Consider the following 24,155-nt stretch of genomic DNA (forward strand, 5'->3'; position numbering starts at 1 on the left):
ACTATTATGATCATTATTACTAAAAAGTGAAAAAAATTAGAGAAAGTAAGATTTCAACTATAGGGAGAACAAAGACCACCATTGCCATAGTCAGACAAGAAATACAGAATTACTGAACTAAGACAATATGAATGGACAGAAAATAAATGAAGAGATATTTAGGAGACATGATCAACATAACAGCCATGTGACAGACTGGGGGATATTAGACATGAAGAAGGAATCAGAGATGACTTCCCAAGCTTCTGGCCTAGATAACTGAATACATGGTGATGTCAGCTGCTAATATAGAGACAACAGAGGTGACTGCTAGAGATAATGAGTTCTATTTTAGATACGTTGGATTTAAAACGTCTGTGGCACATATAGCCTAGTAAGCAGGTGTAAACTTATCAGTAGCGCTAGGGAAAAAGATCTGGAAATATAAATATAGGAAAATTAGTAATTTGGTAAATGAACACATGGCTATGAATGAAATGGTTCAATGAAAATGTTTTGAGGAAGAAAAGCAGTAGGCCACAGGTAGAACTCCTAAGGCCACCACCATTTAAAGAGAGGATGCGGAAGAAGTGTCCATATAGGAAGCAGGATTCAATAAGATTCTGACTTCTCCACCAGGGCTACGCACATCATATCCATGGATCAGAAACAGTTTGTGCTTTGGCAATTACCTGGGTTCACTATGTTCACGGTTACCCTCTCAGACTCAACACCCTAGGTTTTTATCCCTTCAGTTCTTCCCCTAATCACTGTAATTAGGCCTCTTTTCCTCCCATGTAGAACCAAGTTATAACCTTCAACTTCTGCTCTACTCTTGGAGTATCCTCCTAGCAGTTCTACATGTTGGTTTGTACTGTGCCAACCTGCTAAGTTGGAACTATATAAGGTCTTTTTTATATAATAAATATATTATCATATAAGACTTTGCATGAGGTCTAATTTATATAATAAATCCCTTATCCCATAACTCATAAAGGTTCTGCTCCCCTGACTGAACCATGACTGATATATTCCATCCCCGTTTCCTAATTCTGACCTCCATGGCCCACCCCCACAAGTACTGTGATAAAGAATAGCACAATTTCCACTATCTCTCTGAAGGCTAGAGACCAAGTAAACCTACAAGAGAAGCAATTACCAAAGCAGGAGCCCTGTTCTAAAGGCTCTTCAAGCCAATAGAATAAAATTTCAAAATCATTATTATTCTGCATACAAGGTGTCAACACTCTCTTTATTAATCTAATATATCTTGTTTTCCTAACCCACCATCTGTCCAGCCAGCCAGCCATTTGTTATCGAGTCAGGCAATGTCCAACACTCAGAGGTGTATATAATAATGTCTAGAACTCAAAGATAAGTATGAGTTAGTGGCTGTCCTTTAAGGTTCAAACCATATAATCAAGTAATCATAATACAATAAAATGTGTCATATAATATAGATGGTACAAAGTGCTATATCATTTCCTAAACATAGCTCCCTAAATTTTTTTTCTTTAATACATTTTCCTCAGTCTTGGATGCTCTCTTTTACATCTTACATCAAATTTATAAGTAGCTAGCAAGTATTTTATTAAAAGATGTTCAACATCACAAATAAAGGAATGAAAATTTAAAACAATGAAATGTCATGTTGCCTATCAGATACAAAAATTATATCCCAGCTCATGAATAGGCACTCTTATAACAGGAGAAAAAAAGGATATTATGAAGATAAAAATAAAAACTAATGAAACAGAAAAAATATACAAAAAATGAGGGTAAACAAAGTCAATTTCTTTGAAGACTTGTAAGAGACAAAAGGCTGAAGGAGAAGTGATAAGGTACAAATGAATAATACCGGTAGAGAAAAAGGAGACAAAATGACTGATACCATAGAGAATAAACAAATAAGGAACATACTACAAATATTTAGGAGAGTAAATTTGAAAAGTTAAATGAAATGGATAAATTACTAAAAAATACAAAATATCAAAACTGAATCAAGAGAAACTTGAATAATTCTATCCAATAAACCTTAAAGAATTTAAATCAGAAGTTAATCTTTCCATAAAGAAAATGCCAGGTGCTGATTGATGACTTTATGGGCAAGTTCTACCTAGAAAAAGACAAACTGATTTTATATCTTTTCAAATAAACATACAGGAGAAATGCTCTTTACTCATTGTATGAGGCTAGCATAACTTTAATACCAAAACCAGACTAGAATAGATTAAGAAATAGTGTAGACTCATAAACTAATATCACTTGTGACCCACAGATATAAAATCTTAAATATTACACAAGTGAATCCAGCGATATAAAAAAAATACATACCCTGACCAAGTAAGTTTTGTACCAAGAATGCAAGTTTGATTTATTAATCAAAAGCTGAGTACTCTAATCCACCACACTAACAGATTAAAAAAAAAAAATCTGCCATCTCAATAAATGCAGAAAAAGCATTAGATAAAATGTAATACCTTTTCATCATAAAAACCCAAATAGGCTTGAAATCTAAGATAAGGCATATGTAAAAACTATATAACAAACATCTTATTTAATATTGAAATTTTGAAAATATTTCCTTTAAGTATAAGAACAAGACAAGGACGCTTGCAATCATCACTTGTATTCAGCATACTAGAGATCCTAACTACTGCAGAAAACAAAGAAAATAAAAGGTAAAAGGACTGGAAAGGAAGACACAAAAAAGTTGTTATTTATACACAGAAAACCAAAAGGAATCAACAAATTATTAGAATGAGAGAGTTCTAAAAATGTCACAGCTACAAAATATATAGTCAATTGTATATCTATTCCCAAGCACAGTTAGCAAAATGTAATTTTTAAAATTATACTATTTACAATAGCATAAAGAACTACGAAGTATCTAGGAATAAATCTAATAAAAGATATATAGGACTTTTCCAGAAAAAGTATACAATTATATTGAAATACATTGAAGAAGACTTAAGTAAATGAAGAAAATCATGAATAAGATTCAATGTTATAAACATGTCTGTTCTTCCTAAATTGATCTATAAATTCAGTGCAATCCCAAGCAAAACCCAGAGGAGTTTTTCATGAAAATTTAGATTCTAAAATGTAAATAGGCCACTGGTTAAGAACAACATGGCCCATTGTTATTCTGATTGGATACTGACTTTTTATAAAACGATAAGACAATACGGTATTGGAATAGAAATAGACAAATAGATCAGAATAGATCAGAAGAGAAAGCTCAGAAACAGACCTATATACTATATATAAAAAGTTGGTTTAAGACAGATTGGGCTTTGGGGCTTACCTGGTGGCGCAGTGGTTGAGAATCTGCCTGCCAATGCAGGGGACACGGGTTCGAGCCCTGGTCTGGGAAGATCCCACATGCCGCGGAGCAACTGGGCCCGTGAGCCACAACTACTGAGCCTGCGCGTCTGGAGCCTGTGCTCCTCAACAAGAGAGGCTGCGATAGTGAGAGGCCCGCGCACCTCGATGAAGAGAGGCCCCCGCTTGCCACAACTAGAGAAAGGCTTCGCACAGAAACGAAGACCCAACACAGCCAAAAATAAATAAATTAATTAATTAATTAAAAAAAAAAAAGACAGATTGGGCTTTAAGATCAGTGGGCAAAAGATGGATCTTTAATAAAAGGTGCTGGGGCAATTAATTACTCATTAAGAAAAAAATTATATACCTACATCATAACACAAGGAAAGGTCATAATGAAAGAAAAGGACAAAATGATAAAAATTCATAAATCAATAGAGGGGATATGTCTTGATGACTTCAGGATAGGGAAGGACTTCTTAAAACACAAATAGCACTAACCATAAAAGAAAATATTGATAAATTCAATAATGCTGAAATTAAGAACTCTGTTCAACAAAGGATCTAATATAGAGAGTTAAAAAAAAAAAAGACAAGCTAAAAACTCTTAGATGTTTGCAGCACATAAAATGACAAAAGATTAATAGAGGAGATAAATAAGTCCTACAAATCAATTTGAAATTCAATACAGAGGTGGGCAAAGACACAAATAGGCATTTTTACCATAAGAAAATATTAGTGGCTCATAAATATATGAAAAGATATATATTGGCTCAAACCCATTAACAGTGAGAGAAATGCAGATTAAGGCCACCGGGAAATATCATTCAAACTTTCTGTATTTGTGAACCCTGAAACATAAGATGACACCAAACATAAATGAGGATGCGGAAGACTCATTAGTAGGAAGACTCATCCACTGATAGCAGAGACAAACTGGTACAACCACTTTGAAAATGTTTGATATTTCTCAAAAAAAAGTTGAACATATGTAACTCCATGACCCAGCAATTCTATCCTTGTGCCAATATTCTGAAATAGTGGTTCTCACACATAAGAATCACCTGTAGGATTTGTTAAATACAGATTGCTGACTCTTCCCCAGAATTTCTAATTCGAGGACTGAGGCCTGAGAATTTGTATTTCTAAGAAGTTCCAGGTAATGCTGATGCTCTTGGTCTAGGAACACTCTTTAAGAACCATTGCTGTAAAAGAAACTCTTGCACCTACACATCAGGACATGTACAGAATACTAATAATGTATTGCCTTAATAGCAAAAAAAAAATGAAACCCAATATCGTTTAACAGTAGGATGGATAAATTGTGGCATAATCATACAATGAGATATTATATATCTGTAAAAACAAATGAGATAAGAACATGGAGAGGCACAGAAGAGCTTCTAAGATACTAGTGATTGATATTTCCAGTTTTCAAGCCAGGTGGACATTTTCACAAGTATTCTAATTACTCTTTATAAACTGTACACACATATTTTGCATCCTTGTTTGTACATGTATTTCATCAAAAAAATCTTTTGAGTTCTGCTTCTATCACCTACTGGCCATCTTTCTATTGTCTGGCCCAACACGAACATGTCAACTTGTCTCAGGACTTGAGTAAAAGGGGTACAGTTATTGGATCTCCTCTCTACTGACTTTAATGTATACACCTCACCACCCTCCTCCTTCCCAATTGCTTTCAAACATTTCTCACGATATTTTACACCCTCTCAAGTTCCTGATTACTCTTCCATGACTATAGGCCTCAAAATCAACAACCAGAACTGAATACAAGGCTCTACATGTGGCCTGACACTGTATTTAAAACACTCTCTGGCTAGCAGATTCATTGGTATAATCTAAAAACAGTGTTTTGCAATTATATCATACTGGTTACTCATATTGACTTTATCTTACCTACTAAAATTCCGAGTAATTTTTCATACATGATGTAGAAGATACACCTCAGAAAATTGTCCTTTTTGGACCAAAAGAATGGACTTTAAAATTTTATTTTAGATTCAGCCCTTAAAACTTCTTTAGATAGATTGACGTTTATTCTACCATCCATTCTCTGAGGACTTCTCCATGTTTTACATTCTTCATAAATTGAATGAGTCATCAGTGATATTCAAGTCTCTGATCAAGAGTTGAACAGGACTGGACCAAGGACAAAGACCTGAGCCACATCCCTAGAAGTCTTCCAAATTAATCTGTATCCATTAATGCACTCTCTGGTTATAACCATTCAGTTGGTTAATAATCCTCCCTCACATTTCCCTACTTTTCCATGAGGATATTAAAAGAAACTGTTATAAAATGTATCACTAGAACCTAAAGGAACTGAATATCTAGCTCTCTCTGGTCTTTCACCCTAGTAACACTATGAGAATAGTACTGCTGTCATGTTGGACTATGATAAGGGCCACTCCTAAGGATGACAGAATGGGGAAGTGGAAGGAAGCTGGTTCCCAACAACTTTGTGGAACTGCCATTCCTGTCCTGAGCTGCTTATTGCCAGATTTCTTTTAACTGAGAGAGAAATAAACTATTTTGTTTAAAGAAAAAAGCGGGGAAGGAGGTATTACTCTAATGGATTGAAGTGATCCTAAAACCAAGAATTCAAGCCTAGAGAGAATGAAGCAGGCCAAACTACACAGTATTTTTTTTCCAAACAAATTTAATTCTGTTCCAGCCCCAAAGAAGGGGAAGCACCTAAATTTTAAAAATAAAAATTGCTCAGAAACTAAGTCATTAAAAAAATTAAGCCCCCTCCCTTAGCAATAAATACTGAAATGATATATACACATGAGGCTCAGGAAGGAGGCAAGAACAGGAACCTTGGGGACTCTGTCCCATGACAAGGTCCCAACACTTCTACCAACTCCATGCTCTTTGCCTAAAACGTAGAAGAGCAATGGAAGAGGCAGGAGATATACCAGGGACATGTGTGGTCCCAGAGAGAGCTGGAACATAACAGGAGAGAAAGAAGACACAAAGTGTCTTACAGGGCAGAGGAAAGGAAAGTTGTCATCTAAAACATCCCCCCAATTCCAGTTGCATCACTGGATCTGGCTGGTGCAGCTGCCGAGTGCCCTTGAGCTTTTCTCCTCGCCTCCACTCCCTCTTTAGCATGCCATCCAAGGAAGGTCATTCACACTGTGGTCTCGATGCCACAGTGGCAGCGGCCTGGCTGCTGGAGCCCTGAGGCTTCCCATTCACTACCAGCAGGAGGGGCGTCTCCACACGAACACTGGAAAAGGAATAGTCCTGGAAAAGACAAATATACAGAGGCTCATTACAGATCCTAAGATGAAACTCCAGCACAGGGATACACCACCTGTGGCTTTCTCACCCCCTCCTTTCCACCTCCCGCAGTAGATATACCCCTTACCTCCATCTCACATTAAACAAAGCTGAACTAACATAGGGTATGTAATTTTCCCAAAGTTTTCAATCTTCAGAAGGAAAATCTGGGACAGGTAGAGTGCCAGTAACTGTCATTACAAGAATGGGACAATTCTGATTCAAAAAGAACAGGATCCTGGCACTGCCCAACAAAAGGGTCACACCAGCTCTACAGAATCTTCCCTTCCCACAGTGTTTATCAAAAATTATAACTAAATACACACAGCAGCCAAGCCAGAGCCAATGGAAAGTCTGAGAAACTCTCAGATCAAGTGTTTGTAAAGTTATAAATTAATCTGCCTAATATAAATTAGACTTACTTCTCCTTTAATATCAGGAGGAATTAACAAAATGTAGGTTTAAACATTCTCCTAATAACAGAAAACATCAGCTCAGTTTATCAGTTCAAATGTACTTTAAGTTGCAAAATGTGTTGTTAAAAGATCTTTATCCAAAAAATACTGTTCCACTTGGAGTGTAAAGGAGGTTCTTTTAAGTCAAAGTAAAGAAGTGAATTAAAGAGTTTTCATAAATCAATTTTTAAAACATCCTAACAGGAACATGGGCAAGTGACAAAAAAAAAAAGCAATTTAGAAAAGAATTATAGTCAATAAACATATGATAAAATTTTCAACCTCACCAATAATCAAGAAACCGAAGCCAAACAATATTGATGCTATACTTTTCATGTAAAATCAGCAAATAATTTTTCAAAGGTTTCTACACAGAGTTGCAAAGAAAATCATAGAAAAACAATTACTGACATTCACTGTTGATATTAACTGGTACAACCTTCCAAAAAATAGTTTGGCAATATGTATCAAAAGTCTTAGAGGGACTTCCCTGGTGGCGCAATGGTTAAGAATCCACCTGCCAATGTAGGGGACAAGGGTTCGATCCCTGGTCTGGGAAGATCCCACGTGCCACGGAGCAACTAAGCCTGTGAGCCACAACTACTGAAGCCCGCGAGCCCTAGAGCCCACGCACTGCAACTACTGAGCCCACGCACCACAACTACTACTGAAGCCTGCGTGCCTAGAGCCTGCGCGCTGCAACTACTGAGTCCACACACCGCAACTACTGAAGCCCGTGCTCTGCAACAAGAAGCCACCTCAATGAGAAGCCCGTGCACCGCAACGAATAGTAGCCCCCGCTTGCCACAACTAGAGAAAGCCTGCGCGCAGCAACGAAGACCCAATGCAGTCAAAAAAAAAAAAAAAAGTCTTAGAATTCTGCATACCCTTTGGAGCCAGGATTCTACCTTAGAAATTCACTTAATTTCTTTAATGAATTAATTAAATTTATTTAATAATCATGGATATGCACAGATACTAAAATATTTACTAAAGTACTTTTATAATAAGGAACAATTATTAATAATCTAGATCTGGGGTCAGCAAATTTTTTCTGTAAAGAGTCAAATAATAAATATTTTAGGCTTTGTGGGTCACATGGTCTCTGTCACAGAACTATTCGTCTCTGACACTAGTATAAAAGCAGCCACAGACAACAGTAAACAAATGGGTATACTTTGTTTCAAAAAAATTTAATTACAAACACTGAAATTTTAATTTCCTGTAATTTTCATGTATCACAAATTATTATTATTCTTTCAACTGTTTTCATTTAAAAATATAAAAACCATTCTTGGCTCACAAGCCATACAAAAACAGGCAGTGAGCCAGATTTGGTCAATTGGCCAGAGTTTGCTGACCCTTGATCTAAATGGGGAAAAAGCGGTTAAATATCTGCTCTTGTAGAGTTTTGTAAGGATTAAATGATCCAATGCAGGCCATAAAACTCTTTGCACAGTGTTTAGCAATCAGTTAAGTGTTCAGTAAATTTTAACTATCATCATCATCTTCATCACCACCTCTATGTGTTAATTCAAAACAATTTGCAGAATATGGAAAACCACAGGAAATGTTCACAAACATTTGCATATAATATTCCACTCATAATTAAAAATATACATACGAATGTGTACATAAATTTATGAAAAGACTGGAGGTTTACATACCAAACTGTTAACAGTAATAACATCTGACTGACAATATTTCAGTCCATTTTTTAAAATTTATTTTTATTGAAATAATTGGCATATAACATTATGTAAGTTTAAGGTATTAATTAACGTGTTAATTTGATATATTTATATATTGCAATATGATTACCACCATCACATTAGCTAACACCTCTATCACATCACATAATTATCATTTCATTTTTGTGGTGGGAACAACTAAGATCTAGTCTCTTGGCAACTTTGAAGTTTATAATACCATATTGTTGTCTATAATCACTATGCTGTGCATTAGATCTCCAGGACTTATTTATCTACTGGTTGCAAGTTGATACCTTTAAACAACATCTCCCCAATACCACCATCCCAGGATAATCACCATTCTACTCTCTGTTTTCACAGTTTGGCTTTTTAAGATTTCACATGTAAGTGATATCATATGTATTTGTCTTTCTCTCTTCAGTCCATTTTTAAAATTCTTTTTGTTTACTAGTAGCTTTTTAGTAAAGAAAAACAAAACAAAAAACAAAAAAAAATTACTTTTTAGTAAAACTATTAGTAAAAAATAAATTACATATATACATATACGTGTGTAAATATAGGATATCATACAACACACACACACATATATATGCATTACTTTATATATATTTTTTAAAAGAGGTAAACTTGTCCCACTTTGAGAGCCTATGAGGTGAGAAAGAATCCTAGCCATCACTCACCTTTCCCTTGTGCTGAATTCGGTGAAGCCGAAGGTTAGGCTCAGGGATGGCTACAGAGTCCCCAATGAGCACTCCCCAGCTCTGCACCATATTATATACCATCACTGCACAGCAAGGTCCATCTGAATCTACCAGGCCAAATGTACTGCCAGGTTAAGATGGGTTAAGAGAGAGAAGAGAAAAAAAAAAAGGAAGTGGGCAGGAAAGAAAAGCAAAAACAGGGGTTTTAAAATATCAGCCAAAAAAAAAAAAAAAAAAGCTTTCTTAGTTACTTATTTAGAACTCCTATGACAGGTACTATCATTCACTATGTACATCTGAGGGCTCATTTGTCTTAGATATGTATCTTTAGAGAACATGCACAAGACTCATCAATCTGTCACTTTTCTAAGAACTTGGGACACATTCAACAAATATTAATAATGAACTAGCTCAAAATGTTGCAGTGGAACAGTATTCCTGCTCTACCAATTTAACTATCACAACCTTCATCAAACTCTCTAACCATTACTGTCAATTTAATTTAATTCCACAAACTTTCACTGAATACCTATCACGTGTCAGGCACTGTGAGTGAGCTTATTAGTCTAGTGGGTGTCAGACAATTCGACCATCAACAACAGTACAACTGCAATAGGTGCCAGAATAGCTTTTTGCTTGTGATGAATTCAATGAAGCCAAAGGTTGGGCTGTGGGAGCCCAGAGGAGAAATGTCTAAATCAATGGAAAGCCAGGAAGGTTTCTGTGAAGAGACCCTCAAACTGAATCTTAAAGAATGAAAAACTACCTGGGTTAAAACAGGAAAACTAATCCTCAGTGGAAATAAAAAAATCTCTAAGGGAAGGGGATATGGCTTGACTGGGAAGGAACATAAGAGAACTTCTGAGGTGGTGGTCATGTTCTCTATAGGTGTTTAGGTTATATGGGTGTATGCATTTGTCAAAACTTAGGAAATATACACTAAGATCTGTACATTTCATTGTATGTAAATTTTACATAAAAAGAATAAAATTATAAACAAATATTGAACTCTAGTTAATGACTGCATGCTGAAGTATTTAGAGGAAAGTATACTAATGTCTGCAATTTACTTTGAAATGGACCAAGAATAAGAGAGACCAACAGATGAACAGGGGAATAAATAGACCTGTGATAAACTAAGTATAATAAAATATTAATAGTAGACTATAGGTACACCAATGTTCACTGTAAAATTCTTTCAATTTTACTGTATGTTTGAAAATTTTTATAATAAAATGTTGGGGGAAAAATGTAATCTATATCAAGCAGCAGCAAAAAGATTATCCAGGCATAGTAACTGTGTGTAAAAACATAGAGGCATGAAAATAGCTGTTCTGAAACCTACAAAATAATCCCAAGGTTGGAACAAAACTACACAGTACCAGTAAGAGATTTTAAATAAGAAACAGCAATGGTCAGATCTGCATCTGGGAAATATTTCTCTGTACTGTGGAACACTGGAGGAAAAACAGGGAACAGGGAGACTTGTCTGGAGAAGTGTTAAGAGGCTGAATTAAATTAGTAAAGACAAGAAAGTAGGGACTAAAAGGTATATCTATTGGACTTGGTGATTGCCTCAAAGCAAGAGAATGGAGAAGTCTAGAACAACTTCCAGAAGTCTTAATTAAGTGACTGAGTAGAGGTGGTACCATTGATTGAAAAGGAATTCAGGGAGGACAAGCAGGTTGACAGAGAAAGATGAGGTGAGTAATTCTGAACATACTGAGTTAGAGGTTTCTTATTATAGTCCAGAGGCAGCTAGATATAGGAATCCAAAAGTTGGAAATGAGCCCTGGGCTAGAGCTAGACCTGTGAGCATAGAAGAGGCAGCCAAAGCCTTGGGTTTGTATGACATCACCAAATGAGACGACCTATAAGTGAGATGCTGAAGAATCGATGCTCATGCCATCACTTGGCACACCCAAATTCACAGCAAACACTGCAAATCAAGCACAGCATTCTCCTGGTGAAACCAGTCAAAGCCTCAGAATCCTTCTTTACAGCAAATCATGCAGCCACTGCCAAGTGATCAGAGTTGGCATCTATTTGCCGTCCTGATATAGAGAGAAAAGAGGAAAGGAACAAAAACAGAGGCCTCCTAGAACTTAACATTTAGCAATTGCGCATAAAAAGAGGAGTAGCAAAATATTTGTTCTCAAGGGCCCCTAAAACCCTACCTTTGTCTATATTTCTTTCTCATCCCTCTTAGCTCTAGGGTCTGCTCTAGTAACTAGACTTTTCTCAGCTATCTTCTTGCTCTTCAATTCTTCAAATACGTATACCATGAAAATGCCATGGAGGAATATCAGGCATACAATGGGAGTTATATTTTAGTTTGAATGGAGCAGAAGGGATATGAAAGGGAACAGTGAGAGAGAAATCAGAATGTTTCCAGTAGAAGCTACTGGATCAAACACTGGTGATCCCAGAAACAAAAAAAAATCAGTAGAAAACAGAAAAAGGAAACTAGTCAACCAGGGATTGGGAAGTGAGTGAAGGATCAAGGAATGATGACACTGACCAAACCCTCATTTTTCAAGAGTTAAAAATTTTCTAAATGAATATTTTTAACTCATTTCCTCTGCTAGACTATAAGCACCCTTCATTTGGGTGTGTTATATTTTTTTTTAACTCCCTACAACACATATAGCAGATGCTCAATGAATATTTGTTGAATAACATCTGAGAGAATCTCTCCATCAAGCCATAAATTCAAACTCAAAGCTCACCTTCCAGAACTGCTTAGGCATACCTAAGTCCAAACAGGACTTAGAATTCTTCCTCTTTGTGCCTCTATGATGATGAAAACACAAAGAAGTAGGAGAATTTTAAGGTTTCCATCTGTCTCATAAAAAAAAGTAGTTGTCAAATTTCAGCTTCGAATATAGGAGTCCACAGAATACCAAGCTCAGGGAAAAAATGGATGGTGACAGAATCTATAGAGAGATTGTCAGATATCACCTAAACAATACTTGCTCACAGAAGGGAAGACAGTCACAGAAGTGAAGCAGAACTCACTAATCTCTGACCACTAACAATGTCCTCAACTTTTAGAGAAAGGCCAGGAAATAAGAGCAACTAGTTTAAAAGGATGAAAAAGAGAAAAGGCAAGAGAAACTCACAAGGGGACTTTCTCCTCCGTAGTAAGGCTGAACACCACCTTTCCCAGGACCACAGCTCCACTATTTACACCAGGCTGCAGAGCACTCAGGGGCTTGCGCTCCAGGGTCACCTTCTGCCCAGAGGCTGACTGATAGCGCCCATCACCACAAGGGCCTAGATGGGCTGGGCGCAAGCTTCCCAGCATGCTCTGTAACTTTCTGGTCTTCACCTTTCCCTGCAAAGGAAAAGGAAATAGGTAAGAAGCTGGGAACTGATAGGGAGGGTGGGAGGGAGAGAGACGCAAGAGGGAAGAGATATGGGGATATATGTATATGTATAGCTGATTCACTTTGTTATAAAGCAGAAACTAACACACCATTGTAAAGCAATTATACTCCAATAAAGATGTCAAAAAAAAAAAAAAAAAAGAAGCTGGGAACTAGTCACTCTCCTTGAGAGTCTAGACCTCCCCTCCCACCTACCCACTTCTATAGGGTCACTACTACCGAGGCCTACTTTATTCTTATTTTATTGACCTACAGCAGAATAAAAAAGCAGGATTCAGCATTTACACATCTCTACCTTGCTCTCAAGGAGGCTGGTTAATCTATTCAGGAAATCCAGGAGTTGCTGCTCTCGCTGCTGGGGCTCTGGCCAGGCAGGGTCCAGTGCTGCAGCCCGAGAAAAGCCTTCCAGGGCCTCCCCATAATTCTCTTCATATTTATGTAACTGCACAAGAAGTAACCAAAAACCTCCCAATTATAAGTGTGTTCAACACAAACTATCCGTGGGGTGGGAGGAGGGGTGGGGGAGAGATTAGTAATAGCACAGTGGGCTAGGAATCTAGAGAAATAAACTGTTTTCCTTCCCAGCTGTCTTCCTCTTCTACAAATGAACAGCCTGAGGAGCCAGTAACACCTTACATCCTGGCCAAGGTGATCGCAACCCCAAAGATGGAATCATTTCAAAGAAGCTAACTTCCAAACTCTAAAACAGTTAAGTTGTATATATTGGGTGATTCTATTTTTATGTTTACAATGAACACTTCAGGAAAGTCTTCTAAACTGTGTCCCCCATCCTCTATGTACCCTCCCACCAACTCAGCCCCTTTTCCTTTCCCTCCAGATGCTTTAGTCAAACTAAGCTAGCTTTCCCCAGAAATAATTTGGCTTTCCTCTCACAGTTTGTACTCAACCTTGTCCCTGTGAATACTCAGTTATCCTCACAGGCTAAGACCTAGACATCTTATGTATTTGACCTTCAGATGACCACTCCCCCACACAAATGATATATTTTTTTTTCTTTTACCGTTGCCCTGTTCAGATGAAGATCAGGATTGCTGGAAGCTGTCCTGTCAACCTTCTCCTATAGTGGGATAAAAAGACCATCAGTGGCTCTTGTCTCAGTCTTAAGGATGGCCATGCACAACATGTCCTAAACCTCCTTACCCTGGAAAAATTTAAGTTTCTTGCTTGTCAAAATGTTGCCCAGGGCTTCCCTGGTGGCGCAGTGGTTAAGAATCCACCTGCCAATGCAGGGAACATGGGTTCGATCCCTGGTCCGTGAAGATCCCACATGCCACGGAGCAACTAAACCCGTGTGCCACAACTACTGAGCCTGCACTCTAGAGCCCGTGAGCCACAACTATTGAGCCCACGTGCCACAACTACTGGACCCCGCGCACCGAGAGCCGTGCTCCGCAACAAGAGAAGCCTGCGCACCACAACGAAGAGTAGCCCCCGCTTGCTGCAACTAGAGAAAAACCCACACGTGGCAACAAAGACCCAACGTAGCCAAAAATAAAATAAATTAAAAAAAGAAAGTTTCCTATACCCACACTGTTATACAGTAACTGCTTGTGTGGCACATATTACTCAATCCTTTAAACCTCAAGGATGAAAGGGTTTCGTATGTGCATGAAACTTTAAAATATGATTATAATTTATCCATGCAATAGTATAAAAATAGAAGAAATATGTGATTAACATCTGATAAAGGGACTTCCCTGGTGGCTCAGTGGTTAAGACTCTGCGCTCCCAATGCAGGGGGCCCAAGTTCAATCCCTGGTCAGGGAACTAAATCCCACATGCATGCTGCAACTAAGAGTTCGCATGCTGCAACCAAGGAGCCCACGAGCTGCAGCTAAGACCTGGCGCAACCAAATAAATAAATAAGTCTGTCATACAGAGTGAAGTAAGTCAGAAAGAGAAAAACAAATACCCTACGCTAACGCATATATATGGAATCTAAAAAAACGGTACGGATGAACCTAGTGGCAGGGCAGGAATAAAGGTGGAGACGTAGAGAATGGACTTGAGGACACGGGGAGGCGGAAGGGAAGCTGGGATGAAGTGAGAGAGCGGAAGGGAAGCTGGGATGAAGTGAGAGAGTAGCACTGACATATATACACTACCAAACGTAAAATGGATGGCTAGTGGGAAGCAGCCGCATAGCACAGGGAGATCAGCTTGATGCTTTGTGACAACCTAGAGGGGGGAGATAGGGAGGGTGGGAGGGAGGCTCAAGAGGGAGGGGACATGGGGATATATGTATACATATAGCTGATTCATTCTGTTGTATAGCAGAAACTAACACAACATTGTAAAGCAGATATACTCCAATAAAGATGAAAAAAAAAACCCTTGAACAACACAGGTTTGAACTGCACAGATACACTTACATGTGAATTTTTTCCAGTAAAAACTACAATAGTAAAAAAAAAAAAAAAAACTGATAAAAAATTTATTTTAATCAATGAGATGCTGGTATAAATGAGGAAAGCCTAGGAAAGAAATGATGCCAATTTAATGCATTTCCTCTGCCCATGAGCCTGGCTCCAGATACAAACATCTACATCCAAGCTCCCTTAAAACACACAATGAAAGCCAAATTCTGATTCTCCAATTTAAATACATGGCCAGAAACCACATGACAATGCAGACAAATATGTCATGAAGAAAATGCTGGCTATGTTCATGGCTATGATCACTTTATTTTTTTAATTCTATTCATTGCCTGGCACACTGCAAAAGCACAAACAACATGAATTAAATTGTTTAAATGGTTGGTTCAACTATGTTTAAAAACGCAGGACTGATGAAGAAATTAAGAGTTAAAAGCAACTGTTTAGCAGAAGGCAAACATAAAATTTTAAGGAGTACATCACGCTTTAAAATGTAAACATTTACCAGATTAAGAAATTAGAGTAAAATATAATTCCTCAGCCTGGAAATGTCCCTGATTGATAAAAAGAACAACCCCACTGGCTATACAGGTTGGGTTGAGTTAAATGCCACCATTAAGACTACAGTGAGAAGCACAGTGTGTGAGGAAGTCATATCTGTCATTTCTTAAACAGCCATTTTATTACTGCACGCTCCTCTGTCGTGAGTGTGAGTCCCACCAGCTGAGCTGCACTCGTCAGCACAGCAGTGAGGGCAAGAGCACAGTGCACACGTGTGTGCCCACAGCTCCCGAGTATGGCTGCACCAGAGTTCAACCAGGGTAATGCCAAACAAATAGTATGAGAAGTGTACTTTTTAAGAAATTAATTTGAGTTGAGATATTTTTCAAATATAAAAATTGGTTGTATTTTTTAAAGCTATAATTCTTGTAGACATCTTGTGCTTAAAATTTTGACTGTGCTTATTAAAAATGGTTATCTATGTTTTGCACTTCAGCTTTGTGAAAATTAAAGTTTCTGTGGGATGGTGAAAAAAGAACAGTTCCTAAACTGCAAACATGAGTATAAGGTAGCTATATTCCTTATTCTGCCACTCAGAGCAAAATAAATAATGGTAAGTTAAAAAGCAAGTCTCCATGTCAAGAGAAAACAAAAGAAAGTGAATATGAAGCCTATATAAAAAGTGCTCAGAAGGTCAATGTAATCCTTGTAACAGTGAGCAGGCACTCAAGGCCTGAAGGAAATCCCCCTGCAAGTGGCTATCGATATAAACATAGCCTGAAAGCCTAAGGCAAAGCATGAGCTCCAGTGAATTAATCCTTAGGCTATAATGTAGAATGGGTTACATGCTGTTTTCCATTTTAGTCTGTGGGAGATCCAGAGCCATACTATCTAATGGTTAACCTGGGGATACTGCTTAATTTATACTTAAGTATCAGGGTTTTCATTTTTCTTTAAAAATGTACACGAATATTAATAAGCATTATTTTCACACAGAACATGTTAAGAAGATGAATATGTTGGCATGGGCTCTGTTGTTTGGTTATACACGCCTGTACGAAATCCAAACAGCTCAAGGAGCTACCTAGCACTGAGGCACACACTGCAAGTGGTTGATACATCACCTTTGCACACCCAGCTTTGCGAAACTACGCACACTGGACGCCAGCAAACACTGCCCGTGCATCTTGCTAAAAAGCCACAAGGAAGACTGAACAACACTCTTGTTTCTGTTGCTGCCTCTATATATCTTGCCTGGGTGACCATAAATACTTACTGCTTGGGCATAGGCACTGAGGGCTTGCTGGGAGATCTTAGGGTTCTGGCCAGTGCTGAAGTAAAGAGAAAGGTACGCGTTCCCCAGAATATCTGAAAGAGAAACACAGGGTTCCGCATGTAAGGAGCTTGAAGCCGCCACTCAATCCTAACAAGGAAAAAGCTGAACAGACTGAAAAATCCACAACTCTTCCTGGATGCATAAGAAAGGGGATAACACAGGGCAAACCGCTACCCCCAAAATTGGAGAGACAGATGAATACAGGGAGTTATGGCTTAGCAGAGCAGAAACTTATGAGCTACCACAGGAACACTGCTGGGGTAGGAAAACCTGAACTGAAATTGACGAATTCTGGAGGCTCAGTGTGGACAAGCCCAGGGGTCCCAGTCACAAGGGAGTCCCCACAATATTGTGAGATTCACCTCCAGGAACTGAACCAGATTCCCACAGCAAATATCGGAGAAGAACACCCTCATACTTCCAGCAGAGGGAGGGGGCAAAGGAACTTTTCTGAAATATGCCAGAGCACTCTCTTCTTCTTCTTCTTGTTTTTGTGGGTTTTTTTGGCCACATCACATGGCTTGTGGGATCTCAGTTCCCCGACCAGGGACTGAACCCAGGCCATGGCAATGAAAGCCTGAGATCTTAACCACTAGGCTACCAGGGAACTCCCGAGCACTCCATTCTTAACAAGGCCTGCCCTCAGGAGAAACTAATTAACCAGAGTCTAACCTGCTAGGGTAAGCTACCAGTTATCAGAGGGTAACTGACCTAAGGAAGAGAAATACCCAACTCCAACCCACTCTAGCCATCCTGTCCCACCTAAGGGGGTTGCGGGGGGAGGAGAAAAAAACTAAGAAACACAGTGATGGATCATCTCAGAGCTCAAGTTCAAAGTATAACTATTTTGGTTACCCTCAAAAGTCTATAATGAAAGGGCCCACATCTGAAACAAACCACTGATGACACTAAACTTACAAGTACACCCAAAATTCCACTGGGACAAAGAGGCAAACATGGACCCAAAGGAGAAACTACAACAGACTGCACAAAAGCCCTGCCTTGCTTATATGGAAACATAAGCCTGCTCTCTTCGATGAAAAGGTCCAAGAGTTCCTAGAATAGTAGTTCATCAAAATATCTTTTGGGCTTCTTCAAAGCGAAGATGCCCTGGCTTCACACTGATTGGAGTCAAACTCAACAGATGGGCTCCAGATGATTCTGGTGTGCAGCCACGGTTGAGAACCACTGCTCTAGAAACTTGCTGGAGATCTTTTGAGAGCACTCACACCAAGAGCGGCCATCAAGGATGTCCATCTGCACAGCCAACTTAGCCTGTCGCACACTGTCCATGACATGGCGAGAATGTTCATCTCCAGAGTCAGTCCGCAGTTGGCGAAGCACCATTGACAGGTTTTGAAGGGAGACTTTGTTCTTGCACTGCAAATGGAGAAGGCGTATATTCAACCTTTGTGATTCTAGTTCCCCTTTCCAGATCTACTCTGTCAATCTTATTCTAATTTTTCATCTTAATTCTTACTGCCATCTGTGTCTTAGACCCCCATTTACAGGATCAACTTGGTTGCTAACTTTTCTTCACTTCTCATCTACCCCTGAACCTGATCCCATCATCTTCTTCCTTTCTCAGTCCCCTGTCCCTGTTTTCCCCCCATTCTGATTCTGTTCTCCTAGTTCCAGTACAATTCTACTCTGGTATTCATGATCTAGGGAAACTCACAGAACCAAAGAAATCCCATCCTTCCCATCTGTGTTTTCCAAGGGCATAATGGGTGGCTCACATGGGTGAGAGCTCCTGAGAAGCAGGTGTGGGCAGCTGCAACATCCCCTTTTTTCCAGTACACCTCACCCAGCTGGTTCCAGGCTTCCACCAGCTTGGGCTCCAGCTTCACAGCCTTTGACAGAAGCTCCTCAGCCTTAGGGCTATAGTCAGGAGTCACATTCAGTGCCTTCCCAGTTAGCATCAGAACCTGTGCCTTGCCCTGGACAGAACCTAGGAGGAAGGGAAAAGAAAAGTGGAAACCCAGGAAGTCTTACAGGTAAGACTAGGGTACTCTCTCTCAAGGAATAACCCCATGCCAGTTCTAGGAATGAAATAATTGAGAAAAATCTTCATGAACAAATCGTTTATTGAAAACCTACCACATGCAGCGTACTGTTAGAAAACAGGGTACCAAAGAAAGCACTACCCCTACCTTTGAGGGGCTTACAATCTAGTGGAGAGGACAATGCATATCCATGGAAAATCAAAAAAACAATGAAAAGGAGCATATGGCATACACCCAATGAATGGACTTTACAAAGTGAAAAGGAGAAAAGACCAGACACTCCAGGGAGAAAAATGATGTAAACAAAGAGGCAGAAATACATGGGGCATGTTAGTGGGAGAATGGATGTTCACCCTGAATGAAACAAAAAGTTCCTTTGTAAGTAGGTAGTCAGAGATAAGGGTAGGAAAAAAACGTCAGACAATGGAGACTTGAATACCATGTGAAGAGGTCTGGACTTCAATCAGTCAAAAGTAGGAATCTTTGAAGATACTTGAGCAGAGAGGCAGACAAGGAATGAGAGTAAATGCGTGAAGTAAGGATTTAGAAACATAATGGCCATGGTCATTATTTAAGTTGATTTGGAAGTAAAAGAAATTAAAGGCAGAAAGTTCAGTTAAGAAGACTACTGCAATAGTCATCAAGCAACAAGCATGCTCTTTTTTATTTCATGGCATTGGGAAATGGAGTTTAGAGAGCTGAAAGGCTGCCATCCTTGCACTGGCACCTTAGAAGAAATATTCTGTTGTACTATCTTGTGGCAGCCACAAATAGGATACCAAAGAGTCTACAGAGAGAGCAAAACTCCACCACATTTCAGTGAGGGCCCGGGGGCTGGCATGTTCTTTTGGGACGCATACCCACTACTTCCTCCATCTGCTGCAGGGTCTTCTCCATCTCCTCTCGCACATCCTGTTGCTTCCTCCCAGCATCCTCAACACTGTGTGTCTCGAAATAGCACTCTCGAAATGAATAGAGCTGATCCACCAGTTCCTAGGAAGTATAAGAATGGTACCATTAAGTGCACAGAATACCAGACAAGTAAATTTGAGATTGGCTAGCTATACCAGCTTTTGGCCTGGAAATGCTGATTCTCTATCTTACCTAGGAATGACACAAGAGGCAGGTGGACAGGTCTATCAAAATACCACAGATCATGAAGGAAAGTAGCCCAGCCTACTCTCACACTGTCCCAAGCCAGTCAGCACCGTGATGATAGTTCTCTCCTCCCAGATCCAGCAGAGCTTCCAAAATGACTAAGCACTTCACATACCATAGTCAGGAGGGAGGAAAGGCTTTGCAACTTGAGATAAAACAAAGTTAATAAGATCATCCTATCTGGTACTGATCCCCAAAGTGTAAAACTTAGAAATTTACCTTTTTAAAACTGGACTTCCTAACAAAAACAATCCCTTACCCCTGATTATTCCTCTGTCGGTATCTGAAAATACATGACCTCTGTGAATATGACAAGTAAGAGTCATTTTCCACAACAAACAAACCAATTTAAGCTTGATAACCTTGGTATTTTTTACAGAGTTTTGATTCTTTAAACACTTGTGCTTTTGTTTGTTTTATTTTTGTCAAGTCACCTTCTGGTTCTCTTGCATTCTTTCCAAGTAAATGTTCTCTTTCCTCTTTAAATATCTCTATCTCTGAGTCTTCCTGGGACACCAGTCAAAGCTTTTCCATTATCTAGTCTTTACTAAAACAAAACAGCAGCAGAAAGGTATAATCCAATCCTACCAAGTCTTATCAACTACCTCCACATCACATCCCACATCCATCCACCTGTCTCCATCTCTCTATGACTATCCTCAGCTAAATCAGCATCATTACTTGCCTGGACTATTTCCATAGCTTCTTAACTGGTCGTCCTGCTTCTACTCTTTCCCATTCTCCTCACTATAGCTGGAGTGGCCTTACAGAAATGTACCTCATGTCACAAACCCTCAGACAGTTTCCCATTGCAGACAGAATAAAATCCAACTCCTTATTACAGCCTAGAAGACTATAAGATCTGACCTCCCACCATTCATCCTGCCACAGACTTCTTATCACTCTCCTACAATACTCAAGCCACACTGGCTTTCATCTAGTTCCTCAAATCCACTAAGCCCAATCCCACCTTTACACATGCTGTTCCCTCTGCCTGGACATTCTTTCTCCTGACCTTTGCATGGCTCATTTCTCATCATTATTTAGATCTCAGTTCAAATATCAACTTTTCAGAGAGGCTCTCCCTGACTACCCAAACTAAAGTAACCCCTTCCTCCTCCACCCCACTGTTAAATCACACTCCTACCTTCCTTCATGGCACTTATTTGAAATTATGTGGCCTATTCATTAATCGTCCACTGTCTATCTCCACCACTGGAATGTAAGCTCCATGACGGGAGTATCTTAATCGGTTTTGTTTAGAGCTATACCTGAGCACTACCAGAGGATGTGGGACATGATAGGCTCTCATTAAATAAATTAATGAATCTCCCTTTCTCTAACAAATACTTATGTACTATACTTAATTTAAAATCCTACCCAGAATGAAGAAGTTAGACTACCACCTTCTGCAGCAGTGCTTTTCAAGTTGTGTTGTGTGTATTATTTCCAGGACCCAGGCTACACACATTCTAACGTTAGTGGTTTTAACAGAACCCAAAATTCTGCATTTTAACAAGCACCCTGCATGACTTTAATAAAAATGATCTGTAAAACACACTTTGAGAAAAATCGTTTTATATATTCCTTCTAACCTAAAATGTAACAATGAAAATGAACAATGAAATAAACAATGAAATAACAATGAAATAAAGTTTACCACCATTCCCATGAATAGCAACACCACCATCCTTTTCCTCTCTCTACTGCATTCTCCTATTCCATCCCTGCACCTTCCCCACTCACCCCCAAGATACCCCAGGTATCCTCTACCTAGCTGCTTAGGGCATCTACCACAAATCAAAGCAGGAAAAGACAGCTGTCAGCAAATACTACAACCCATTTCCTTTTGTCCTGCAATCAGCACAGCTACATATTAAGAATTACAGAAAAGGTCTTATTGTTTGTTTTTAGTTGTTATAGCAAACATGCAAGAAATTGTTTGATTTTGTTGTTGGTTTGTTTTCCTAGAGTGAACATTTTTAATAACTTTTTTCTCATGGCAAAAATCAATATATATTAGTTGTTAAAATTCAAATAGGTACATGTAAAATAGAAAAGGTTCAAAATTCCTCATAATCATCCCAATAACCTCAGAGATAACCACTGCTTAGTTTACCTTTTCAGGTTTTTTTCTACACATATACAAACATACATACACAAACAATGTTTGTAATATGGAGCCAGGATTGAGAATCTCTGATTTCAGTCAGTCACACTAGGGAATAAAATTAAATTAATCCAAGTCAACTGGATGTGAAATAAAGCTCACACTCTAAAAAGCGTTATTATTTTAATCTGCTCAAGAAACAAAGAAATCTCACCAATGTTTAAACTTTTGCAGTAGAAGCCTTTAAGAAAGTTACAAGCTTGTCATAAGCCTAATGTTTAAATTTCAGGCTGTCTTAGAACACAAAAAACTCAGTTTCTGAGGTTTAAGAAAAATCTTCAGTCATCAAAAGAAAGGTAAAGAACCAAGCAATTAGTTAGCTCCTACCTACCAAGTACAAAAGACTGTCCCACTCACCACAGTCAACTGTGGACTGGGCGGAGTCTGGAGCCTTCTGCCCCAGGCCCCAAACTGGAATTGCACAGTGTGCAAAAAATCAAAACTGTGAAGTTCTAAGAGGAGTAACCAGAATACACGCGGTGCAAGCCACTATTGTGATCGCTGCCAATTTGAAAGCAGAAAAGTACTGAAGACATGGTCTTTGTGGGGATCAAAACAACATGCGATAGGTAAGAGCTCCTGCAGATCTGCCAAACACAAGTGTATGCTATTTGTTGTGAGTGAATCGAGGGAAAAAAAAATTCCCAAGAATGTACAGGAATAAAGTTAGCAATAAATCCTCTTCCCAACAGGACTGAAATTGAGTGCAGTCAGGTCAGCAGCAGGTGGTCCCAACAAACTGGCTGCGCCCGTCCCCCGCCCGGGACCTCCCCTAGCCAGCGGCGGCTGCACCTTCGGGAGTTGTTATAGTAACCACACAGACACCAGCGTCGGGTATATGTCAAGAAATTCGAAGGCACTGCATAAACTGGGCTCTCTACTTCTTCCCGAGTAATATAGATTTTAATCTATGGCCTCACCTGCAATTTCGACAGAATTTCCTTGACTTCCTCCTCTTCCTCAGCCATCATTTCCCAGACACCCTTGGCTTCTCCGCCCCCAACTTTATAACCACAGAGACGCATACCCGTCCCCACCATGGAGCCACAGCGACATCTAGAGCTCTGGAGGCTTACCGCGCCTGAGTTTTCAAAGAAGCTGGTTTTGAGCTGGTTTTCAAAGGGCGTCGCTCCAAACCTAATTAACCCCATGCCTTTGAGCTATAGCTCAAAGGAAATGGTCTGCAAACTTGTTTCTTTTCCAAATCCTGTAAACAAAATGTTCTCAGATTGAGTGCATACATATTATTGTTTCGTATCTTCCTATTTATTTATACCAAGATTATAATACCCCAAAAAAGAAAACAAGCTAAGACAGTGGATGCCTGTGTTGTTAAGTTTAAAATTTTGCGGGAAATGTAGTACAATGGTAAGGTAACTTGTCCGAATGTTTTCCAGGCCTTACAGTGATTTTCTATACATGAGGAATTTTATGATTTTGAACACACTATCCTAATAAATCTACTGCACTTGGGATGGTATTAAGAAAGCCATCACTAATACACTAATAGTATATGTATTAGTCACTAATAATGCTTATTTATCGATAGACTATATCCCCAAGGATATTTAAAAAAACAATGTCTCTGGAGAGGGAAATAGGGGGACTGAGAGTTGCCTAGGCAAAGAACATTCTTTTCACTGTGTACACTTTTGAATGTTTTATCATATACATGTATTACCTATTCAAAAACAAACATAATTTTTATTAAAAAAA

General features: G+C 39.0%; 1 protein-coding gene across 4 annotated transcripts; it reads right to left on the reverse strand.

Moving 5' to 3' along the window:
* Positions 1-5,963: 5,963 nt before the first annotated feature.
* TTC5 (tetratricopeptide repeat domain 5) lies at positions 5,964-23,433 on the reverse strand. 4 transcript variants are annotated; one of them, XM_007180464.2, is made up of 10 exons: positions 23,360-23,433; positions 19,972-20,104; positions 18,845-19,056; positions 18,335-18,485; positions 17,046-17,137; positions 13,894-13,950; positions 13,168-13,314; positions 12,606-12,820; positions 9,463-9,607; positions 5,966-6,579 (listed from the first exon to the last, which is right to left on the reverse strand). In XM_007180464.2, exons 1-10 carry the CDS (start codon positions 23,408-23,410, stop codon positions 6,460-6,462), a joined length of 1,323 nt encoding a protein of 440 aa, XP_007180526.1. In that variant the 5' UTR covers positions 23,411-23,433; the 3' UTR covers positions 5,966-6,459. The 4 variants fall into 4 exon arrangements, with proteins under 4 accessions (XP_007180529.2, XP_057400696.1, XP_007180526.1 ...); XM_007180467.2 differs by lacking the exon at positions 9,463-9,607 and having other exon boundaries at positions 5,964-6,579; XM_057544713.1 differs by lacking the exon at positions 13,894-13,950 and having other exon boundaries at positions 5,965-6,579.
* Between the last annotated feature and the right edge of the window lie 722 nt (positions 23,434-24,155).

This window comes from Balaenoptera acutorostrata, chromosome 3 (assembly GCF_949987535.1).
Source record: "Balaenoptera acutorostrata chromosome 3, mBalAcu1.1, whole genome shotgun sequence".
NCBI lineage: Eukaryota > Metazoa > Chordata > Mammalia > Artiodactyla > Balaenopteridae > Balaenoptera > Balaenoptera acutorostrata.